Below are 24,854 nucleotides of genomic sequence, written 5' to 3'. Positions count from 1 at the left end.
ACGTTGGGTGCGAAGTATAAGAAAACTTGCACGAAAAAATCATTCATAAAATGAAAACGGATATGCTTTCGTTATTGTCTTATGATTGCCAAAGAATTACTTAATATGCGCTTTATACTTCCTTTCGTGTATCCGGTTAACATTTATCATCGAGCAAAAAAGGCAAAAGTACTGAAAGAAGTACTGAGTAAAAGAAGCACAACTTACACAACTAAAGCAGGAACTTCCAATACACTGAAAAAAAAAGAAACAATAAACTGAAGGCATTTAATTTAGGTGTTTGTCCTCAGCGAGTAAGGCCTATAAAACAAAATATTTGGGTATTCGGGATTATAAGTGTTCCTTTGTGGGATTTTCGCTAAGAAAGCTTGGAACTTTAGAAAATTGTGTGCAGTGTATTCAAATGAAATTTTAATATCAACGACACACCACCATGGGTCTAGAATCTCAACCACACATTCACATCCACACAAAGGCAGACTATTTCAATTGTTTTTCACTTAGCTTTCTAAAACCATAAATGATGGCATTATTGTGGCCTTTCTGCATACATTTGTTGACAATTTTAAAATAATTTATTATTGTACACAACGAATACTATAAACTAGGTTTTCATTGCCTTTTTTTATCATAAGAAAAATAAGTAAAAAGGCGTTAAGTTCGGCAGGGCAGAACTTTGGATACCCACCACCTCGGGTATATATGTAAACCACCTTTCGTCATACTCCGGTGAATAGCATAGCAGCTATATCGAAATATGGTCCGAGTCAAACCAAATTCGACACGGACATTGAGTGTACTAATAAGTATAAGTTATTGTTCAATTTTGTAGACCAAAATATTGGCCAATACAAATATAGCTCGATCGGAACCATATACAACACGGATGTTGAAAAGCCTAACATAAGTCACCGTGTAAAATTTCAGCGAAATCGGATTATAAATGTGCCTTTTATGGGGCCAAGATTTTAAATCGAGAGACCGGTCTTTATGGCAACTATATCCAAATCTGAACCGATCTGGGCCAAGTTCCATTAAGGTGTCGAGGGGCCTAATACAACTCACTGTCCCAAATTTTGGCAAAATCTGACAATAAATGAGCCTTTTATGGGCCTAAAACCCTAAATCGGCCGATCGGTCTATAAAACAGCTATATCCAAATCTGGACCGATTGGAGCCAAATTGAAGAAGAGCCTAACACAACTCACTGTCCCAAATTTCGGCGACATTGGACAATAAATGCGTCTTTTATGGGCCCAAAACCCTAAATCGGCCAATCGGTCTATGTGGCAGCTATATCCAAATCTAGACCGATTTGAGCCAAATTGAAGAAGAATATTAAAGGGCCTAATACAACGCACTGTTCCAAATTTCACCGAAATCGGTTAAAAAATAAAACGTTTATGGACCTAAGACCCTAAATCGGCCGATCGGTCTATATGGCAGCTATATCCAAATCTGGACCGATTTGAGCCAAATTAAAGAAGAATGTCGAAGAGCCTAGCACAACTCACTGTCCCACATTTCGGCGACATTGGACAATAAATGTGGCTTTTATGGACCTAAGACCCCAAATCTAGAGATCGGTCTATATGGCAGCTATATCGAAATCTGGACCGATCTAAGCCAAATGAAAAGAGAATGTCGAGGGGCCTAATACAAGTCACTGTCCCAAATTTCGGTGACATCGGACAATAAATGCGTCTTTTATGGGCCCAAAACCCTAAAGCGGCCTATCGGTCTATATGGTAGCTATATCCAAATCTGGACCGATTTGGGCAAAATTCGAAAAGGATGTCGAAGGGACTAATACAACTCACTGTCCAAAATTTCGGCAAAATCGGAGAGTAAATGTGTCTTTTATGGACCTAAGACCCTAAATCGGCCGATCGGTCTATATGGCAACTACATCCAAATCTGAACCGATTCGAGCCAAATTGAAGAAGAATGTCGAAGAGCCCAACACATCTCACTGTTTCAATTTTCAGCAAAATCGAACAATAAATTCGCCTTTTATGGGTCCAAAACCTTAAATCGAGAGATAAGTCTATATGGCAGCTGTATCCAAATCTGGACCGATCTGGGCCAAGATGCATAAAGGTGTCGAGGGGCCTTAGACAACTCACTGTCCCAAAATTTCAGCAAAATCGGATAGTAAATTAGGCTTTTATGGGCCTAAGACCCTAAATCGGAGGATCGGTCTATATGGCAACTATATCCAAATCTGGTCCGATCTGAGCCAAATTGATTGAAAGATGTCGAAGGGCCTAACACAACTCAGTGTCCCAAATTTCAGCAAAATCGGATAATAAATGTGGCTTTTATGGGCCTTAGACCCTAAATCGACGGATCGGTCTATATGGGGGCTATATGAAGATATAGTCCGATATAGCCCAGCGTTAAACTTAACCTGCTTATGGACAAAAAAATAATCTGTCCAAAGTTTCAGCTCAATATCTCTATTTTTAAAGACTTTCGCGTGATGGGGGAGGGAGGGGGGAGTGAACCACCGCTTAAAAATTTAATAATGGTCTTGCCAGGATTTGATCCCAGGCGTTCAGCGTCATAGGCGGACATGCTAACTTCTACGCTACGGTGGCCTCCACAAAAATTGAGATATAGAGCAGAAATTTGGCATAGATGCGTCTTTTTGATACACGCTAAGTAAGTTCTTGAACGGGCCAAATCGGATCATATTTGGATATAGCTGCTATATAGACCGATTTTCCAATAAAGGGTCTAATGCGCATAAAAACTTTATTTTTCATCCGATTTTGCTGAAATTTAAAACAGTGAGTAGTTTAAGGCTTTCCGACAACTGACCCAAATATGGTCCAGATCGGACTATATTTAGATATAGCTGCCATATAGACCGATCGCCCGATAAAGGGTCTGAAGCCCATAAAAGCTTTGTTTTTTATCCGATTTCGCTGAAATTTTAAGCAGAGGGTTAGCTTAAGCCTTCCAATATCTGACTGAAATATGGATGAAATCGGACTATATTTAGGTATAGCTGCCATATAGACCGATCTCCCAAAAAAGGGTCTGAAGCCCATAAAAGCTTTATTTTTAAGTCGATTTCACTGAAATTTGAAACATTGAGTAGTTTTACGCCTCCTAACATAAGACCCAAATGTGGTTCAGATCGGACTTTATTTAGATATAGCTGCATATAGACCGATCTCCCAAAAATGGGTCTGAAGCCCATAAAAGCATTATTTTTTAATCCATTTCGCTGAAATTTGAAACAGTGAGTAGTTTTAGGACTCCCCACACCCGCCCTAAATATGGTTAAAATAGGACCGTATTTAGATATATCTGAAATATAGACCGATATGCCGAATAAGGCCCTGAAGTTCATAAAAGCTTTAGCTATTACCCGATTTTGTTGAAATTTGAAATTCAAATGGGAACAGTGACTTTAATTTATTGGACCACTCAATGTCTGTGACAAATTTGGGTACATAAGTTATCCAATTTTCACCGGATTACGACGAAAGGGGTATTACATATATACCCGAGCATGTAGGTATCCAAAGTTCGATCCGGCCGAACTTAATGGCTTTTTACTTATTTGTATTTAGACCGCACAACAAGCCGATTACTGGCTTAGGTGTGTGTCTTAAAAAAATTACTGTTTCAAGTATCAGCGATAACGGCTATTAAATGCGTTTTTTTGAGCCGAAGACCTTAAATCGGCAGATTTCCGATTTCTCTTCAGTAAGTTTTGTCATTTCAAGATGGAAAGATATACGAGGCAACAATGAGTCGAATTTACTATCGAAATGCGGAGTCTGTGGTCTCAACATTCACTGTTTTGCTACGTCCAATTTCAGACAGACAGCAATCCACACGTGCTCCATGGGTCATCATTGAACCCCGCAAAAATTACGGTTTGGCGCGGTTTATGGGCTGGCGTCGTCATTGGGCCGCACTTCTTCCGTGATGATCAAAGCAGGCACGTTACTGTAAATGGGAATCGCTACGATTCAATGATAACAGAATATGTTTGGCCCCAATTCGATGATATGGACTTGGAGGACATGTGGTTCCAATAGGAAAGCGCCACAAGCTACACAGCGAATGTCGCAATCACTTTACTTGAAACTTAGTTTAGAGAAGGTTTTACCTCACGAAATGGTTCAGTCGATAGTCCGCCTTGGTCGGGCGATTTGACGCCTTTAGTCTATGTCCTGTGAGGACATCAAGGATATGGTCTATGCCATCAAGCCAGCGATTACTGATGAACTTCGCACAGATATGGAAAGCGAAATGGCAGCAGTGTCGGCCGGTTAATGCTTGAAAACCGTCGAAAATTGGGTTCATCGTCTGAGCTTCTGCAAGCATGCCCATGGTGGCCATGCAAAAGGAATCGAGTTCCATATATAAAGGCATTAAACTTACTTTCATAGAAATAAATGACATCTACAACCGTTTTTGTTTTATTTAAAAAAAACTTTTGTAGCTCTCTTATTGAAAAACCCGATATAATAGCCATTTTTGTTGAACATTCTATAATTTTCAGTTTTTTGCTTTTTACCTTTCCACCTCATTCATTTTTCATACTTACGAGTATCTGCCAAAACGAATTTAGTTTCCACAATTATAAATGTCTTAAATCTTAAAAATTTTCAAAAAAAAAAGAAAACTCGCTCTGGCACTTTTCCAAAGTTCATTGATAAGTGCCAGTGTGCTATTGTTTCTATTGTGATGACTGGGCGATGGCGGTGCTGTGCTAAAACATCATTTTTCATTTGTTTCCATTTCCGTTTTTGTAAAGCATTTTCTGATTTCTTCATTGTTTCCGTTTCGCATTTGCTTGTGCATTGTTAAATATTGTATTTCTGTTTTTGTATGCGACGCCAACAGGCCAGGAAAAGCAACAGCGATTTCAGCAACAATCTGCAGGCGACCCCCCCCCCCCACAAACCTGCCTTTCCTCAGCTCTCCAAGACCAAAACACCAAAGGAAACCAAAATGGCAAAAAACTATAATGTTGTTGATATTATTTACGTTTTTTCATCAAAGCCAAGTTACTCAGAGTTTTGTTTGTGTGTGTGTTGGCTGGCTCGGGATTTGCTACCTACCTTTGCTATGGCGTTTTTTTTTTGGCTGTATGCAAAAAAGTAACGAGCTGAAACTCCAAAAGTTTCACTTTGCCTTTTGTTGCCATGACAGTTGTGACGTTTGACAAAACGCTAAGTGACAGGTGCAACAATACCATAAGGATCCCAAAATGGCTGAAAGTCATCTATGCAACGAACACAACAAACAATGCCAGACCAACGCCATGGGAGCCGCAACAAAGGCCAATCCATGAGCAATCCGATGACTGCAGCTGAAATTCGCTACCAAATGGCAAAAAGTCTTTGAACTCTTTTTGTGTCAATCCTTCCCCCCCGCCCCCTTCAATGAAAGAATGAATGAATGAAAAGAGTGTTAAGACTCAAAGGAGTTTTGTTTTTGGATTTTCCAGCCTGAAATCTTTGAAAACTGCTATATTTTCGGATTGAAAATTGAAAAGTGACAATCGCCTCAAAAGGAATTTCAGATGGTTCAGATGAGTGAGCGAGAAGTATGACAGGTAAGGCGCATAAAAGTGAAATTGAAGTACCAATTCAAGTGATATGATGGCATAGTGAACAAAATTGAAACATATTGAGTTGCAAGTTGAAACATTTGCGGGCCTTATAAGATTTTTTTTGAGTCCTTCAATCTTATATAAATGATATAAAAATCCCAGATATTTTGCAATGCTATACGTTATCAACACTCTGTTTTGTCAGCCGAGGACTGCCGTTAGACCAAGGGACTTAAAAATCTGGAGTTCCTGAAACTATGGATCTGCCAGGAGGGCTGGCCGTATGGCGGGAAGGCAGGCTTCGAATTATTGCCAAGGAATTCCTTTCTTGTTCGCTGACCGGACGTCGTCTGTCCAAAATGGCATCCTGCCCATTGTAGGAACTTCTGCATACGGTAGTTTTCATGGAGCTTTAGGCTTAAATATTTCCCATTTTAAGGTTCTGAAGATGTTGTTAGTGCAGGAGCTGCTACCAGATCGAACTCTCACGATAAACGTGGACAGCCAAGTGAGCCTCAAGGCCGTTCTGCTGAGTGCAATGAAGCCAGGCCATATAATGTTGAAACTGGTTAAAAGATGCAACGAGTTTCTTCGTCAGTTGAGTTTCTTTGTGAGTTGGGAGTAGAATTTATCCTTGATTTCGTCGTCATCTGGTCGGCTGGCGCATAACATTTTCTGCTATCATTCTTCACCTTCAACCGAGAATATAGAGGTTATAGTTAGATATCATGTTCTGAGCTTAATAGAATCTCGATGATTCTGAGAAAGTTCCATATTCCAATTCAAAACTGGGTTTTGTATCCATATGTCGTAATCGTGGGGTAGGTAGGTAAGTAGTAGGTAGGTAGGTGGGAAGTAGTAGGAAGGTAGTAGGTAGTAGGAAGGTAGAAAATATGTTGTAGGAAGATATTAGGTAGGTAGTGGGAAGTAGTAGGTAGGCAGTAGGAAGGTAGAAAATATGTAGTAGGAAGGTATAAGGTAGGTAGTTGGTAGGTAATAGGTAGGTAGTCGATAGGTAGTATGTAGTTGGTTGTTGTTGAAGCAGTGTTTTGTCATCTATCTTTCGTCTGCTTGATTTTGTTGAGTGTCCAAATCCAGGAACTTTGTGACTCACATGGGGTACTCCCAGAGGAATCTAGGTCTGTGAGGAGTGGGTCTGACTGAGCAGATCCAGAAACTCTGCGACTAAGATGGGGTGTGCCCAGAGGAATCTGAGTCTGAGACGAGTGGGTCTGGATAAGCAGTTAAAGAGGTGAAATATGTCGTGTTGTCACTGGTAACAATCGGGACATACATCCTGCGAGTTGGCATAAATCCTTGCTCTATAGGAATTGAGGCGGCTCTGCGACTAAGATCGGGAATCTGGGTCTGAGACGAGTGGGTCTGGATAAGCAGTTAAACAGGTGACGTATATCGTATTGTCTCTGGTCTAAATCGGGACAAATATCCTGCGACTTGGCATCAATCCAAGCTCTCTAAGAATTTAGGCGGCTACATCTGCCGGATCGTAATTGAGCCAGAACTACTCTGGTTTGCCGAGGGAGGTGAATTTCTTCAGGTGCAATGGGAGGCGGTTGTTCACTTAGCCCCATTCACCCGGTAGCTATTCACCGCATCTGCTACCGTGTCTGCATGAACGTTGTCTTGGCCCGCTTGATATGACGCTTGATCCAAAGGTTCTCTCTTGTAGCGCTGGACCTCACGCTCAAGATCATATAGATCTACCTTTTGGCTTCTGGGCGGTGAATACCTATTCACATAATGATGATTTGGATGGTCTCTGCGATAACAGCTCGAAAGGTATTGCTTAGACAGCATGCAGTTATGTCTTCGCTCGGGTGGGATCTTTGTCTTCTGATGAAGATGGTCCACATGAGAACTGAGGAGAAAGCCCGTCGTAGTTCGAAGGGCGGAGGAATAGTCCCTCAAGCGTCTTGGCTACTGATGAGAGAAGGGAGATTTGTCTTCAAGACTCCACCTTACTCGAATCGTTTCCAGGCTTCAGTAACGGGATAACTCTCCCCATCTTCCAGACATCGGTGACTATAAGAGTGTCCAAAGATAGGTTGAGGACAGTCGTTAGGTACTCGACTTCAGGTTGATCCAGATTCTTCAGCATCAGTGTAGAGATTTCGTCGAGACCCAACGCCTTGGATGATTTGGCACTGTGACTTCGTCCACGGTAAATTGTGATGGCTGCTCTTCGGCTCGGAGACCATGGATACGACGAATGGCTCTACTCCTAGCCTTGTCACTCTCGGTATTCTCAATAAATTGACAGTCAAACCACCTGGTGCATCTCTTCAGATAGGTCACAGTTACTTCGCCAAACGCGGTTTAGGTCCGGTCATAACGTCCACCGGCGTTCGAGACTGGCTTAACAGTGGACTACTGCTTGCCTCAACCGGTACCTGAGTTACATTGCTCCAGGGGTTCCAGCCGCGAATACTGCTTATATTCGTTGACTACCCTGTTTATTACCAGATTCAGCTCGCTAAATCTGGCGCTAGTGGGGTCCGAGCTACGAATCCCTCCACCCCCGTTTGCCAGTATCACTGCCTACGCCGGTAAATTGGGCCAAACTTGAGTATTCGACCGGCTGGTATAAATCATGCGGCTGTTGCATTAATGATGTCTCAGAATTTCCTCTCTAAGACTAGCACATTTGAGATGGATTTCAGCTTACTGAAATGGCGATTTGTGGTCTCTCTGAAGCCGACCCAATCGGCCTTCTTCTGATTGACAAATGTCCGGCGCTCAAAAGTTATGAAGTCGTCTGCTGTCTATATTCGCACAGCACCTTTCAACATATTCAGTGTGACTATTCTCCCGTAGTGATGTAAGACCTATACAAGATCGGAAATGTACCCACTTCATGCAACGGTTACTCCTCACCGACCGATGAGGGAGGCGGTTCTGGCAAACCGAACACAACAAGGGTTCTTTTCAATCTCGGCTCGGGCCAGAAGTGTGCGGAGAAGGCACTCCGTTATGTGCCTCTTATATGATGAAAAAAGGACGAACCCGTACACTGAGGCGGCAGCTCTTGCCGCTGAAGGATTCCATTGGGTCAATCCGGTGCGTACAACCGGCTGCCGGTTCAGATACAGATACAGTTCCCATATAAAAAATTGTCAACGGATTTGCATAAAATTTGGTATGGAAATGTTGTACTAATCTTCTGAAAGTCTCCGTTAAATTATCAAAATTGGTTCAAATTTGGATATAACTCCCATGTAAAGATAGTAGTCGAAGTTGAATTCACTGTAGGTTCAAAACTATAACCGGCCGACTATTTCTTATTTTCCTTTTCAGCCCCTTTAAACCTTCTAAACAGTTTTTGCTTCATTCACATTCTCATCACCTTTGCTGAGTGTTCAATCGAAGCGAATGACCCATAAAAGCAAACATTTCCTTTCGTAAATTGAATTTTATTAGAGGTGATTTGTTTCCTGTTCGGGTTTTCTTAACTAGAATAGTTCATAGACAACAACACTCAGAGAGAGAGAGGACCATGTGAATTTGACATCAAATTCTAGGGAAAATGTCCGTTTCCTGTTTAAAAGGCAGAGACTTTGTCAAGCAGGATGCTATACAATTAACAATAAGCAAGGCATGTTTGTGTGTACACTCACACTCACACATGCTCATACCCGCTCATTCGATCTCTCATTTTACCACATGGGTCTATGCCTAGGCAAACAAACGGAAATATTGATTACCCATTTGTCAAGGCAACAATACCACAAGGAATGTCTAAGGACATGGCAAATCGAACAGGTGAACTTTAAATAAAAGCGACAACTGTTGGTGAGGGAAAAGTGGTGGTACGGGGAGGCTGTTCGTATGCTCTATGCGTGCGTGCTAGCTCTGGCATGGTCGTATGTCCTCATTGGCATCTTACGTTGTCTGTATATGATTAATTTTAAGTGATTTATTTGTCAGCGGGTATGGGTAGAAGAAACCGAAGAAGCTGTCCCAAATATTTTTGATTATGGCCCTGGGCTCATAATGTCCCCCCAACCTCCCCCTCGCCCACTCCATGTTGTGTTTTATTTTTTATCACCTTTTCTAAGTTTTAATTTAAATTTATTAATGTCATGTTATCAATCATCATCAATTGTGAGATGACTGGGGGCTTATTGTGTAGCTAAATATATATCAAAGTAAAATGATGACAAAAAGTGTTTGGGCAGCGAGCAAGCGAATGAGCCTAAAAGTATGCCATGCATAATTATGTTGAAACACCTCCCCAAGGTAGACAAGTCTTAATTAATACCTTTTGTCAGGCCAAAAACAAAAAAAAAAACAACATTTGTCTGCCAGCTAACCCCGAGCAAAGCCGAAATTTTTTGTTTGAAGGTTATGTGGTAACAAAACACCAGGCAGGGGAGAAGGCTGTAAAGAGCTGCCATGTAATGGATGAGATGGAAAGTTAAAATTGTCTTATGCGTAATTAATAAGAAAACAACAAATTGGGAAAAATTATTTTGTAAAAGTCTTGGGGTTATTTTTTGAATTTTTTTTCTCTCGTCTTTTTTTATAGAAAAACAGCTTTATCAAGTTTTTGTTATGTCTGTTTTTTTCGTTCTTTCGTAATTTTCTTTACCTTTCTTGTTTTTTTTAGAATTCATAAATATTTTTCTTGGGGTTCCAATTAGATATTCGTGGAACACAAACTGATAATAATTTTCTGTTTTTTTTTCTTCTCTTAAATGAAGCCATTTTACTTAAGAAATTCATAACAAAAAAGCCATGAAAAATGTTATTGGCATAGAATTGTGTGTGGGACAATTTAAGTAACTCGTCGTAGGCGGAAACGATATAAGTAAAAAAAGAAAACCCCATTAAATATGCTAAAGAGTTTTTAAAGCTTTTTATACCCACCACCGAAAGATGGGCGTATATTGATTTTGTCATTCCGTTTGCAACACATCGAAATATCCATTTCCGACCCTATGAGGGGTATATGTTCTTGATCAGCGTAAAAATCTATGACGATCTAGACATGTCCGTCCCTCTGTCTGTTGAAATCACACTGCAGTCTTTAAAAATAGCGATATTGAGCTTAAATTTTGCACAGAAACTTTTTTTATCCATAAGCAGTTTAAGTTCTAAGATGGACTATAATGGACTATATCTTGATATAGCCCCCATATAGACCGATCCGCCGATTTAGGGTCTTAGGCCCATAAAAGCAACATTTATTATCCGATTTTGCTGAAATTTGGGAAAGTGAGTTGTGTTAGACCCTTTGACATTATTTTTCAATTTGGAGCAGATCGGTCCAGATTTGGATATAGCCCCCATATACACCGATCCGCCGATTAAGGGTCTTAGGCCCATAAAAGCCACATTTATTATCCGATTTTGCTGAAATTTGGGACAGAGAGTTGTGCTAGGCCCTTCGACATCCTTCTTCATTTTGGCTCAGATCGGTCCAGATTTGGTTATAGCCCCTCCGATTTAGGGTCTTAGGCCCATTAAAGCCACTTTTTTATCCGATTTTGCTAAAATTTGGGGCAGTGGCTTGTGTTAGGCCCTTCGACATTCTTCGTTGGTTTGGCCCAGATCGATCTAGATTTGGTTATAGCTGCCATATAGACCGATCCTCTGATTTAGGGTCTTAGGCCCATTTAAGCCACATTTATTATTCGATTTTGCTAAAATTTGGGACAGTGAGTTGTCTTAGGCCCTTCGTCATCTTTCTGCAATTTGACCTAGATCGGATCAGATTTGGATATAGCTGCCATATAGACCGATCTCTAGATTTAAGGTTTTGCGGCCAGAAAAGGTGCATTTATTGTCCTATGTCGCCGAAATTTGGGACAGTGAGTTGTGTTAAGCCCCTCGACATATTTCTGCAATTTGATCCAAATCGGTCTGGATTTGGACATAGCGGCCATATAGACCGATCTCTAGATTTAAGATTTTGCCGCCAAAAAAGGCGCATTTATTGTCCGATGTCGCCTTAATTTGGGACTGTGAGTTGTGTTTAGCCCTTCGACATCTTTGTGCAATTTGACCCAGATCGTTTTAGATTTGGATATAGCTGCAATATAGACCGATCTCTCGGTTTAAGGTTTTAGGCCCATAAAAAGCGTCTTTATTGTCCGATTTCTCCAAAATATGTGACAGTGAGTTGTGTTAGGCCCTTCGACATCCTTCTGCAATATTGTCTAGATCGATCAAGATTTTCATATAACTGCCATATAGACCGATCTCTCGATTCATGGTTTTGTGGCCATAAAAGGCGTATTTATTGTCCGATTTCGCCGAAATTTGGGACAGTGAGTTGTGTTAGCCTCTTAAACATTTTTCTGAAACTTGGCCTGAATCGGTCCGGATTTGGATATAGCTGTCATATAGACCGATCTCACCATTCAAAGTCTTGGTCCCATAAAAGGCGCATTTATTGTCCGATGTCGCCGAAATTTGGGACAGTGACTAATGGTAGGCTTTTCGACGACCATGTCGTATATGGTTCATATCGATCTATATTTGGATATGGCTACCATAAACACTAATATATTGTTCTGCAAAATTGAACAACGACTTGAACTTTTTAAACCACTCAATATCATTGTAGAATTCGATCCAAATAGGACCATATTTCAATAAAGCTGCTATGGGGGCAAAAGTAATGCATTTTCAACGGATTGTGATGAAATGGGGTTTTCATATATACCCAAGGTGGTGCATATCCAAAGTTTCGCCCAGCCGAACTTAATGCCTCTTTACTTGTTTTTTACTCACAAAAGGTAAAGAGGGTAGGTTGAGGATTTTTGGTTTGACGACTGATTTCATCGGTAATTTTTGGATGGGTTTAGTTCTGCTAGCGACAAACTTACATCTCATGCCGCATTGCTTATCTCATCGTATGTGCTATTTCCTGATCTCCTTCCCTTCTACCTTTTCTCTTTACTTTTATGGCAACATATCCGAGCCTTATTTCGATTACGAAGAACTGCCCCAGGACTGAACACTGCCGGCGTCAAGAAGGTAGCCATTTTAAGCGGAAGTAGGGACCTTTGTGGTGGATCGTTAGGTTAGGTTAGGTATGGTCAGGCAATCTAAAACAGATCTCAGTCCCTGGGTTCTCAATGTAGACCCTAGGCCCACTCTGTTCTCTAGCTTTGATCCATTCATGATCTATCAGATGGCAATACTAGGGTTCCGTAAGTCCAAGACTGTGTCCCTGGTAGTAGTGCCTGGCACTCGAGTTCAAGGTTAATCTCAGGCATCCGATCGGAAACCTCTTCCCTTTACTCCCAGATTTCCAATCGTCGCCTCGAGCTGCTCCCATCCTTAATCCATTCTCCTATCGCCTTAAGTCCCATAGCCGCAGTGGCTGCCTCACGCTTAATCTGTATGTCAATGGGTCGGATATCTAAAATAGTTTTCAGTGCCCTAGTGGGTGTATTCCTAATCGCTCCCCCTATGCCAAGACAATAGGTTCTCTGAACCTGTTGTGTGGTCCTTATACTGCACTTTTTCTCCATAGCAGTCCACCACACTACTGAGGCGTTGATAAGTATTAGTCTAATCACGCTACTGTAAAGCGGGTGGCCTATCCTCGGATTCAGGGCCCATAGTGCCCAACATCTGTGAACCTTCTCAGTACGCTACTGAATGTGACACTTCCAATTAAGTTTCCTATCCAAGATCACTCCTAAGTATTTTACATTTGGCCTTGTCGGATATCGAAATCGTTTTGTTGAGGAAACATGGTGCGTCAAATTGGCTCACCTTCGTTTTCCTCGTGAACAGGCATATTTTAAACTTCTCTGGGTTAATGTTGAGAACCCTGGGTCTAGCCCAGTCATGTGCCATATGCAAGACCTTTTTGGCCCTTCTGAATAGCTGGTTCGCATCCTTACCTTACATTCTTCTTACATCCGTAATTCTTAAAACGATAACTAAGAAGTTTTGTCGAAATCGGTTCAGATTTGGATATAGCTGCCATATTTATGTTCATCCGATTTTGAAAAATATTGCAATAAAGTGCTCATTGGCAAACCGATTCTCTCGAAATGATGGCAGGAATGATTTTCTTATGACTCTTAATATTACTGGTGAATTTCATGGAAATCGGTTCGGATTTAGATATAGCTGTCATATATGTATTTTGCCCGATTTGCACTTCTAGAGCCATTGCAAACGCATTTATTGGCCAATCTTAAGAAATAATTTTTCCAACATTAAAAAATTTCAAAAGAAATCAATTACGGAACTAGTTTCTTGTAATTAGCAGAAGTACTAGTTCCAGGGTCAACTGGTTACTTCAATAACAAACCCTTGTTAAACGCACCAGTTGTTTACACTGAAAGTAAACAAAAGTGGATCTTTTCCTGATTGCTTTGGAACTAGTGAATAAATAGGTTCGGAACTAGTGGCCTGGAGTACTGGGTAAATACAGGCCTATTAAATATATTCGGCAGTGGTACTAGTTCCAGGGTCAACTGGTTACTTCAATAACAAACCTTTGTTAAACACACCACTTGTTTACACTGAAAGTAAACAAAAGTGGAACTTTTCCTGATTGCTTTGGAACTAGTGAATAAACAGGTTCGGAACTAGTGGCCTGGACTACTGGGTAAATACAGGCCTATTAAAGGTATTCAGCGGTGGCCACTGGGGTATATTGGGAAGAATAATATATCTTGTACGAGTCCAAACTGACTCGTTATAGGTTATGAGTTTCTCTTTCATATGTCAACTATCCTCCGAGTACCGCTAAAGAAATAGCAGCATCACTTAAAACTCAATCAAATGTACGTAAGTATCAATTAAAATTTTATGCTAGAGAAATTTTTTCCTCGTTTTCGCTCACTTTTACATCTTACTTTTTGGATTTCTTCTTTTACACCAAACGTAAGAACATCATTTTAAGTGAGGGTGTTTGAAAAAAAGTGTAAAAATATATGGAATTGCTTTCAGACAGAGTATGTGTTTGAGTATTCGATCAAATGTCCTTCAACTGTGACATTATCTCGTTTGCATAGTTAAATAGTTAAAGCACACACACACACACACACCCATACACCATGCGGCCTTCGAAAATGTTGAAAAATATGCCAATGGTAATGCCAGACAACACACTGTGATTGTAAGGTATGAGCGTTGCTGAAGTACTTTGATATTTGCATTTGTTTGCAATGAATTAACGAAGGTGTGCAAAAGGGTGGAATGAAGTTCGATGCTTATGTTAGCTGCCTGTGAGAAATTCTGCATGAGCAACTTCGGCACACTTTCTTACGCCGCAATTTCTTTTTACAATTCTTTTCTTTTTGTATATTTTTTAAATGGTATATTGCCCTACGTTGCAATTTCTTTATTTTCTGTATATTTCTAAATCTTATATTTTTGTATATTTTGATATAAAAAGGGGAAGCATTTTTAATAAACAGATGTAGTAAAAACTTAACCAATCTTCAACTTTTGATTGAATTTCTCTCAAAAAAGGGCACAGCAAACGATCTTATGCACCAACATTTGGCGACCGTGACAGGACAGTATAGGACCTACAACCGTTTGTATTACGCTAGCGTGACATGGCAATAAGAATTTTGGCTCCCTTTGGCTCGCAGCTCACCATACGCGTTGGCACCCAGCAAAACACATCCCTTTGACTTGCAGCTCACCATACCCTTTGGCTCGCAGCTCACCATACGCGTTGGCACCCAGCACAAAACATCCCTTTGGCTTGAACCTCACCATATCCTTTGGCTCGCATCTCACCATACTCGTTGGCACCCAGCACAGCAAATCGCTTTGGCTCCCAGCTCACCATACCCTTTGGCACGCAGCTCACCACACTCTTTGTCTCGCAGCTCACCAGATACATTGGCTCGCAGCTAACCATACCCTTAGGCTCATAACGCACCATACCCGTTGGAACCCATCACAACGCATTCCATTGGCTTGAAGCTCACCATATCGTTTGGCTCGCAGCTCACCATACGCATTGGCACCCAGCACAAAACATCCCTTTGGCTTGAACCTCACCATATCCTTTGGCTCGCAGCTCACCATACTCGTTGGCACTCAGCACAGCAAATCGCTTTGGCTCGCAGTTCATCATACCCTTTGGCTCGCAGCTCACCACACTCTTCGTCTCGCAGCTCACCAGATACATTGGCTCGCAGCTCACCATACCCATTGGTTCGCAGCGCACCATACCCGTTGCCACCCAACACAATAAATTTCTTTGGCTTGCAGCTCACCATACCCTTTGGCTCGCAGCTCACCACACTCTTTGTCTTGCAGCTCACCATACCCTTTGGCATGCAGCTCACCATACTCGTTGGCACCCAGCACAATAAATCTCTTTGGCTCGCAGCTCACCATACGCGTTGGCACCCAGCAAAACACATCACTTTGGCTTGCAGCTCACCATACCCTTTGGCTCGCAGCTCACCATACCCTTTGGCACCCAGCACAGCAAATCGCTTTGGCTCGCAGCTCACCATACCCTTTGACTCGCAGCTCACCACACTCTTCGTCTCGCAGCTCACCAGATACATTGGCTCGCAGCTCACCATACCCATTGGTTCGCAGCGCACCATACCCGTTTGCACCCAGCACAATAAATCTCTTTGGCTCGCAGCTCACCATACTCGTTGGCACCCAGCACAATAAATTTCTTTGGCTCGCAACTCACCATACGCGTTGGCACCCAGCAAAACACATCCCTTTGTCTTGCAGCTCACCATACCCTTTGGCTCGCAGTTCACCATACCCTTTGGCTTGCAGCTCACCATACGCGTTGGCACCCAGCACAGCAAATCGCTTTGGCTCGCAGCTCACCATACCCTTTGGCTCGCAGCTCACCAGATACATTGTCTCGCAGCTCACCATACCCTTTGGCTCGCAGCTCACCACACTGTTTGTCTCGCAGCTCACAATATCACAATACCCATTGGTTCGCAGCGCACCATACTCGTTGGCACCCAGCACATCAAATCGCTTTGGCTCTCAGCTCACCATACTCGTTGGCACCCAGCACAATAAATCTCCTTGGCTCGAAGCTCACCATACTCGTTGGCATCCAGCACAACACATCCCTTTGGCTCGCTGCTCACCACACTCTTTGGCTCGCAGCTCACCACACCCGTTGGCACCTAGCACAACTAAACACCATATCCTTTGTCTTACTGCTCACCATATCTTTGATTCCTAGAACTCAACCTATCTTCACCTTTTGCTTGGATTTCTTTCAAAAAAGGGCAAAGCAAACGAACTTATGCTCCAACAGCGTGCTTAGTGCGACCGGGCCGAATCTTGGGAACCCACCACCATGGATTCTGCTAATATATGGAAGCTACATTTGGTTTTAGACTGTACTTGGCACAGTTGTTGAGAGTCATAATTGAATGACATGTGCAAAATTTCAGACAAATCGGGCAAACTTGCGGCTTGTAAGGGCTCAAGAAGTCATATCGGGAGATCGGTTTATATAGGAGTTATATCAGGTTCTTTATTGACTTAGACGGTACTTGACAAAGTTGTTTGAAGTCATAACAGAACACTATGTGCAAAATTTCAGCCAAATCGAACAAAACTTACGGCTTGTAAGGGCTCAAGAAGTCATAACTGGAGATCGGTTTATATAGGAGCTATATCTGGTTATAGACCTATTTAGACTATACTTGGCACACTTGTTGAGAGTCATAATAAAACACTATGTGAAAAATTTCAGCCAAATAGGATGAAAATTGAGGCTTCCAGAGGCTCAAGAAGTCAGGAGATCGGTTTATATGGGAGCTATATCAGGTTTTAGGCAGATTTGGATGGTACTTGGCGCAGTTGTTGGAAGTCATAACAGATCGCCATGTGCAAAATTTCAGCCAAATCGGACAAACAATGCGGCTTGTAAGGGCTAAAGAAATCAAATCTGGAGATCGGTTTATATGGGAGCTATATTAGGTTATAGAACGATTACGACCGTACTTGGCACAGTTATTAAAAGTCGTAACGGAACACCGCATGGAGAATTTCAGCCAAATAGGACACTATTGCCGTTCCAGGGGCTCAAGAAGTGAAATCGGGAGATCGGTTTATATGAGAGCTATATCAGGTTCTTAACCAATATCGACGGTACTTGACATAGTTGTTGGATGTCATAGCAGAACGCTACGTGCAAAATTTCAGCCAAATCGGACATAAATGCGGCTGGTAAGGGCTCAAGAAGTGAAGCGGGAAATCGGTTTATATGGGAGCTATATCAGGTTCTTGACCAATTTAGACGGTACTTGACATAGTTGTTGGAAGTCATAGCAGAACGCTACGTGCAAAATTTCAGCCAAATCGGACAAACAATGCGGCTGGTAAGGGCTCAAGAAGTCAAATCTGGAGATCGGTTTATATGGCAGCTATATTAGGTTATAGACCGATTAGGACCGTACTTGACACAGTTATTGAAAGTCATAACGGAACATCGCATGCACAATTTCACCCAAATAGGACAACAATTGCGGATTCCAGGGGCTCAAGAAGTCAAATCGGGAGATCGGTTTATATGAGAGCTATATCAGGTTCTTGACCAATATCGACGGTACTTGACATAGTTGTTGGTCATGGCAGAACGCTACGTGCAAAATTTCAGCCAAATCGGACATAAATGCGGCTGGTAAGGGCTCAAGAAGTCAAATCTGGAGATCGGTTTATATGGCAGCTATATTAGGTTATAGACCGATTAGGACCGTACTTGACACAGTTATCGTAACGGAACATCGCATGCAGAATTTCACCCAAATAGGACAACAATTGCGGATTCCAGGGGCTCAAGAAGTCAAATCGAGAGATCGGTTTATATGGGAGCTATATCAGGTTCTTGACCAATATCGACGGTCATAACAGAACACTATGTGCAAAATTTCAGCCAAATCGGATTTAAAATGCGGCTTGTAAGGTCTCAAGAAGTCAAATCGGGAGGTCGGTTTATATGGGACCTATATCCAAATCTGAACCGATATGGCCCATTTGCAATCCCTAACGACCTACATCGATATTAAGTATCTGTGTAAAATTTCAAGCGGCTATCTTTACGCATTCGACCGCTATCGTGATTTCGACAGACGGACCGACGGTCGGACACAGGGGCGGTCGGACAGAGGGACGGTTGGACAGATGGACGGTCGGACAGGCGGACGGTCGGACAGACGGACGGTCGGACGGACGGACGGTCGGACACAGGGACGGTTGGACAGAGGGACGGTTGGACAGACGGACGGTTGGACAGACGGACGGTCGGATAGACGGACGGTTGGACAGACGGACGGTCGGACAGACGGACGGTCGGACAGGCGGACGGTCGGACAGACGGACGGTCGGACAGACGGACGGTTGGACAGAGGGACGGTTGGACAGACGGACGGTTGGACAGACGGACGGTCGGACAGGCGGACGGTCGGACAGGCGGACGGTCGGACAGACGGACGGACGGACGGTCGGACAGACGGACGGTCGGACAGACGGACGTTCGGACAGACGGACGGTCGGACAGACGGACAGACGGACGGTCGGACAGACGAACGGTCGGACAGACGGACGATCGGACAGACGGACGGTCGGACAGGCGGACGGTCGGACAGGCGGACGGTCGGAAAGACGGACGGACGGTCGGACAGACGGACGGTCGGACAGACGGACGGTCGGACAGACGGACGGTCGGACAGACGGACGGTCGGACAGACGGACGGTCGGACAGACGGACGTTCGGAAAGACGGACGGACATAGTTAGATCGACTCAGGATGTCGAGACGATCAAGAATATTTATACTTCATGGGGTCCTAGATCAATATTTCGATGTGTTACAAACGGAGTGACTAGATTTGTATACCCCCATCCTATGGTGGTGGGTATCAAAATTACGATTGGGGGGACCTAAGGGAATTTGTTAACAATTCTTATCTGAAAGTCAATCATAAAGATCGTATTATACCCTAGGTTATTTCCTCGTCTTCTCAATATAACCTCCAACGACCTAGTAACCGTAATGTCCATAATGCCAGTCATTAATCTCAGGACAACCCCATATATAAACTCTGTCTAGGGACGGTATGTGCAAAAATCGATTTTTACCAGTTAGGAAACATAGAGGCCATATGTTACATCAGTATCCGTCGATCGCTCTTACCACCGCTGAGTACAACAAATGCATCTAAACCAGGTTTCGAAAATCTGTCCATTACCCACGAGGGTCTGAAGCGTTCTTAATCTTAGATCCCTTATTACAACAAGGAATTTTGCTGATCCACTGTAGCTTAAAATAGAAATATTATCTTTCAAGGGTATGTCGCAGCCTTTGATGGCCCACCCCTTGTAACTTTTCACCTTCAGTCCAAATATGATGTTGACCTTAACCCACTGACAGCACCTTCACATGCCAAAAAGTTGTTTCCACTCCATTTACATATCAATGTTTGTTCATATTCTCTTGCTGTCTCTCATTCGGCTGCTTTAAGCCAACATGAAAATCGGCAAGCCAATCTTCCTTTGAACATCAATCAATTGATGGCAATGAATGGGAATTTTTTTTTTTTTTCAAATTAATTGAAACGTGCATTTTGATTAACCAACCAGAGCAAAATGTCAGACAGAGTCCAGGGGATATGAGTGAATGCACATTTACTTGTCTTCATTAAATCCTTGAAAAAGCAACAACAAACCAACAAAACAGAACCCTTTTGTACATTGAAGTTGAAATATCAAAAAGTTAAGAGCCATATGTAGTCTTTGGATGGCTTTATGGACAGGCGCTTTAATTGAGTTTCCATTTTACTATGCCCTGAACAAAAATAAAAAGAAAACATCAGCAGCATGGGACAACCAAAATCGTTTGCTTTGTTCAGATCTCATTAGGGGTACCACTATAGCGTTGGGAGCAACTCAAAATTCAGGACAATCAATTCGTAGACACTAACGTCTTGGCATAAACAAAAACCTATACAAATGGCTTGCACTTTATTGGGTCACATTTTTGTTTGCTTTGCTAGTTAACAAGGCTTTGAAGACATCATAGGAATAGCAGAGATGGGAAATATTCCACACTCGTTGTGGATCTTAACAATAGCTAGTAAAGCGTGCTAAGTTCAGCATCGGTTTGCATCTTGGGAGGCCACCACCATGGATTCTGCTAAAATGTTAAGCAAAATTAACTTAGTTTAAGGGCATAGTTGTACTTAAGGGATCAATTTCTACCAAATCAGCAGAAATTGAAGTTTTTAGGGGCTGTGGTATTCTGTCTCCACCTAAGTGCCGGTATCTGTAGTAGCTCAAGATCTTAAATCGGTGGATTAGTGTATATGGCAGCTGTATCAGGTTGTAGTCGGATTGGAAGTCGTAACAGAACACCACGTTTAACATTTCAGTAAAATTGGATAAGAATTTCGGCCTCCAGAGACTCAAGATCTTAAATCAAGGGATCACTTTATATGGCAGCTATATATACAATAGCTGCCATAACACGAGGAATGAATTGGCTGTGGGTTTGTGGTTAGTGGGAGACTGAAACATCTTGTCTCAAGCTTTAATATGAAGGATGAGAGGCTAGCCACAATCAGCATAATAGCCAAATTCTTCAACATCAGCCTTATTTGTGCCCATGCCCCGACGGAAGACAAAGACGAGTAGACCAAGGATATTTTCTACGACCGCATAGAGAAAGAATATGGCCGCTGCCCCACCCATGATATTAAAATCGTTCTGGGAGATTCCAATGCGAAGATAGGGAAGGAAGACATGATTGGTCCAACATTCGGAAAGTTTAGCCTCCACGAGATAACGTCCAATAATAGGTCGAGGCTGATAGATTTCGCAGCCGTGGTAGTGACACCAGATTTCAACATAAAAATATTCACAAAGCCACATGGCTGTCACCCGACCAAATCACGAGAAGCCAAATTGATCACGTTGTGATAGATGGAAGGCATTCATCCAGCGTATGAGATGTACGATCGATCCGTGGGGCGAATATATGGTTGCCCAAAAAGTAATTGCGGATTTTTCATATAGTCGTCGTCGACAAATTTTTTCACAGCTTGTGACTCTGTAATTGCATTCTTTCTTCTGTCAGTTATCAGCAGTTACTTTTAGCTTGCTTTAGAAAAAAAGTGTAAAAAAAGGATATTTGATTAAAGTTCATTCTAAGTCTTATTAAAAATGCATTTACTTTCTTTTAAATAATCCGTAATTACTTTTTGGGCAACCCAATAGATATGGATCATTGCCTTGTTGCAGCAAAGGTTCGCACCAGTTTGAACATGGCGATGAAAGTACAATCTGACACTGCATGGAAGCTGGATATTGAAAAGCTGCAAACACGACAGATGGCAGCGGCATACTCCACTCGACTGACCCAACTACTTGATGAAAGCACTCCATGTTCGGATGATATAATGGCGCTGGCAAACAAATGCCCACTCCATGGAATAATCCGCGAAATCTGTACTTGGGTACCCGAAGCCTCCTCCAAGAAACCCATGGTACGACCAAAAGTGTCGAGATGCTGCAGAAGCCAAGAATACGGCATAGAGAGCAACCCTGCAATCAGTAGCAATGCACCAGATGAGGGAGAGTTATTGGGAGAAAAGGAGAGAGGAGAAACGTCTATTCCGCAGAAAGAAAAAGGAAATGGAAAGACGTGAGTGTGAGCGAATTGAGATGTACAGGAGTCAGAATGAAGTCCGGAAATTCTACCAAAGAATTTAATACCAAACCGATGGCTTTGGTGCAGGCACATCCTCCTACAGAGACAAAGAAATACATCTGGTAACTGACACAGATAGCATGCTGAGGATATGGAAAGAACATTTTACCCAACTGCTAGTGTCCGACGTTGGCGGCGAAGAGAATACAGCAGAACCAATCCCTGATGTTGGTATACAATGTTTACCTCCTAGTCAGAATGTGGTCCAAGTTGCAGTGACCCGACTAAAGAACAACAAGGCACCAGGAGCCGACGGGTTACCCGCTGAACTATTTAAGAACGGAGGCGACACGCTGATACGGCGTATGTATCAGTTTATCTACGAAATCTGGCTAGAAGAACGCATAGCCGATGATTGGAACCCCAGCATACTATGCCCCGTACACAAGAAAGGATACAAGATGGACGGAAAACCACAGAGGAATAAGTCTTCTTCAAATCGCATACAAGATACTCTCGAGTGTACCGTGTGGAAGATTGAAACCTACAGTCAATGAGATAATTGGGCCCTATCAATGCGGCTTTAGACCTGGTCAATCCACCCTGGACCAGATATTCACACTGTGCCAAATCCTGGAAAAGACCCGAGAAGGACAAATCAACACCTACCATCTCTTTGTTGACTACAAAGCCGCTTTCGTTACCCCTTCTCATCACCATTTGCTATGATTGGTTTATCATTCCTTAAGCCGCATTGATATGGCTCAATTATCGCATTGATTTTAGGTTTTAATCATTCACGCAGTGCGCTCGATAGTATCTTGCGAAGGAGACTTATTCTTCCGTCTTGTCTTCTTTCTTGTGTACGGCACATAATGTGCTTCAATCATCGAGTATGCATGCGTTCTTCTAGCCAGATCGCGCAGACAAGCTCATCCATATGCCCTATGAGCGTCGTGTCACCGGTCTTAAATAGTTCAGAGGGCAACCCATCGGCTCCTGTTGCTTTTGTGTTCTCGTTCGGGTCAATGCTGCTTAAATCTCATTCTGACTAGGAGGTAAACGTTCTATACCTTCATCACGGATTGGTTTTGCGGTATCCTCTTCACCTTCATCGTCGCACACTAGCAGCTGGGTAAAAGCTTCTTTCCATATTCTCAGCACACTATCTGTATCAGTTATCAGATTAACTTCTTTGTCTCTACAGGATAATGTGCTTGCACTAAAGCCTTCGGTTTGATGTTTGAGTCTTTGGTAGAATTTTCGGGCTTCATTCTGACTCGTGTGCATCTTAATTCACTCACACTCACGTTTTTAGATTTCCACTTTCTTTCCTTTTCCTGATACCTCTCCAACGTCTAATGCGTTGCCACTGATTGCAGGGTTGTTCTATATACCGCATTGTTGGCTTCAGTAGCATTTCAACACTAAGGTAGCGTTTGGGCTGAGGGAACTTGGCATGCTGAGAGATGACGGACGGATGAATACTGCTCCATTCTGGAGAGCATGAATTCAGGAGGTATGCTGAGGAGGGTCTCAGACTACCTGTCGCCGAGATCAATGCGGGAAAGCTTGTTCCGCATTCGCTTTCCCCATAAGGGAGAAGTGGGATACGGTTGCTGTGTTTGAATTTGATGAGATCTCAGTCTTCGCTGGATGCTCCAGAATAGAGTTAGGGAGTACTGGGGATTTACTCGGATACACAGTGGTATTTTTTGGATGGTTGTAGGATTGCCAGTACACTCTGGGCAGATGTTGACTGAAAGAGGACGAGAGTATTGATGAGAGTTTGACAAGGGGTCACTGAGTACGATTACAGTCCCTCGATATGCTTGTCTAATTTGGCCCAAATCGGTTCAGATTTGGATATAGCTGTCACGTAGACCGATCTTTTAAAAGGCGCATTTATTGTCCGATTTCGTTGAAATCAGGTAAAACCATATCTCTATTTAATATGGTCCAGATCAGTTCAGATATGGATGTAGCTGCCATATATACCGATTCCCCGATTTAAGGTTTTAGACCCATAAAAGATGAATTTATTAACCGATTTCGCTGAAAGTTAGCACAAAGAATTCCATTAGGCCCTTTGACATACGTACCGACTATGGTCAAGATCGGACTATATTTGGATATAGCCGCCATATATACTGATCTTCCAATTTCTGTTTTTGGGACAACAAATTAACGTTTATTACTCGATTTCTCTGACATTTGACACAGTGGGCTGGCTGGCTATTAGGCTCTTCGACATTAGTGCTCAATATAATTCAAATGGGTCTATACTTGTATATAAGTGGCATAAACATATACCGATCTCCCGATTTCAGTTCTTAGGTCCATAAAAGATGCATTTTGTAACCGATGAATTTAATACAATGACTTGTGTCAGACCCTTACATTGCCTTTATGAATATGGTGGAGATCGAACTATATTTGGATACAGCTGCTATTGGTTCATAAATGATGAAATGATGGCCCGGCCGAACCTTATGCCTTTTTTACTTGTTCTTCTTTTTCTTGCCAGGGTGTCACAATGAGCTCGAATGGAACTCGCCTTTTTGGGTGGGCTACCGATTCAACCTTAGCCCAGAATTAATTTGATTCGTGAAATACATTT

At 42.5% G+C, this 24,854-nt stretch overlaps 1 protein-coding gene across 1 annotated transcript in view; it reads left to right on the top strand.

Annotated features, from left to right (window-relative positions):
• LOC131994845 (uncharacterized) overlaps nt 1–16,763 on the top strand; it is a 55,439-nt gene extending 38,676 nt beyond the window's left edge. The window contains exons 3-4 of the mRNA XM_059361770.1: nt 15,512–16,182; nt 16,289–16,763. Of these exons, the coding sequence (XP_059217753.1) occupies nt 15,512–16,182; nt 16,289–16,763 (1,146 nt within the window). The remainder of the gene's footprint in view (nt 1–15,511; nt 16,183–16,288) is intronic.
• Nucleotides 16,764–24,854: the final 8,091 nt, after the last annotated feature.

Source organism: Stomoxys calcitrans, chromosome 2, assembly GCF_963082655.1.
Source record: "Stomoxys calcitrans chromosome 2, idStoCalc2.1, whole genome shotgun sequence".
NCBI classification, from domain to species: Eukaryota; Metazoa; Arthropoda; class Insecta; order Diptera; family Muscidae; genus Stomoxys; species Stomoxys calcitrans.
The sequence above is the reverse complement of the archived record's forward strand: the minus strand, read 5'-3'. Positions and strand labels throughout refer to the sequence as shown.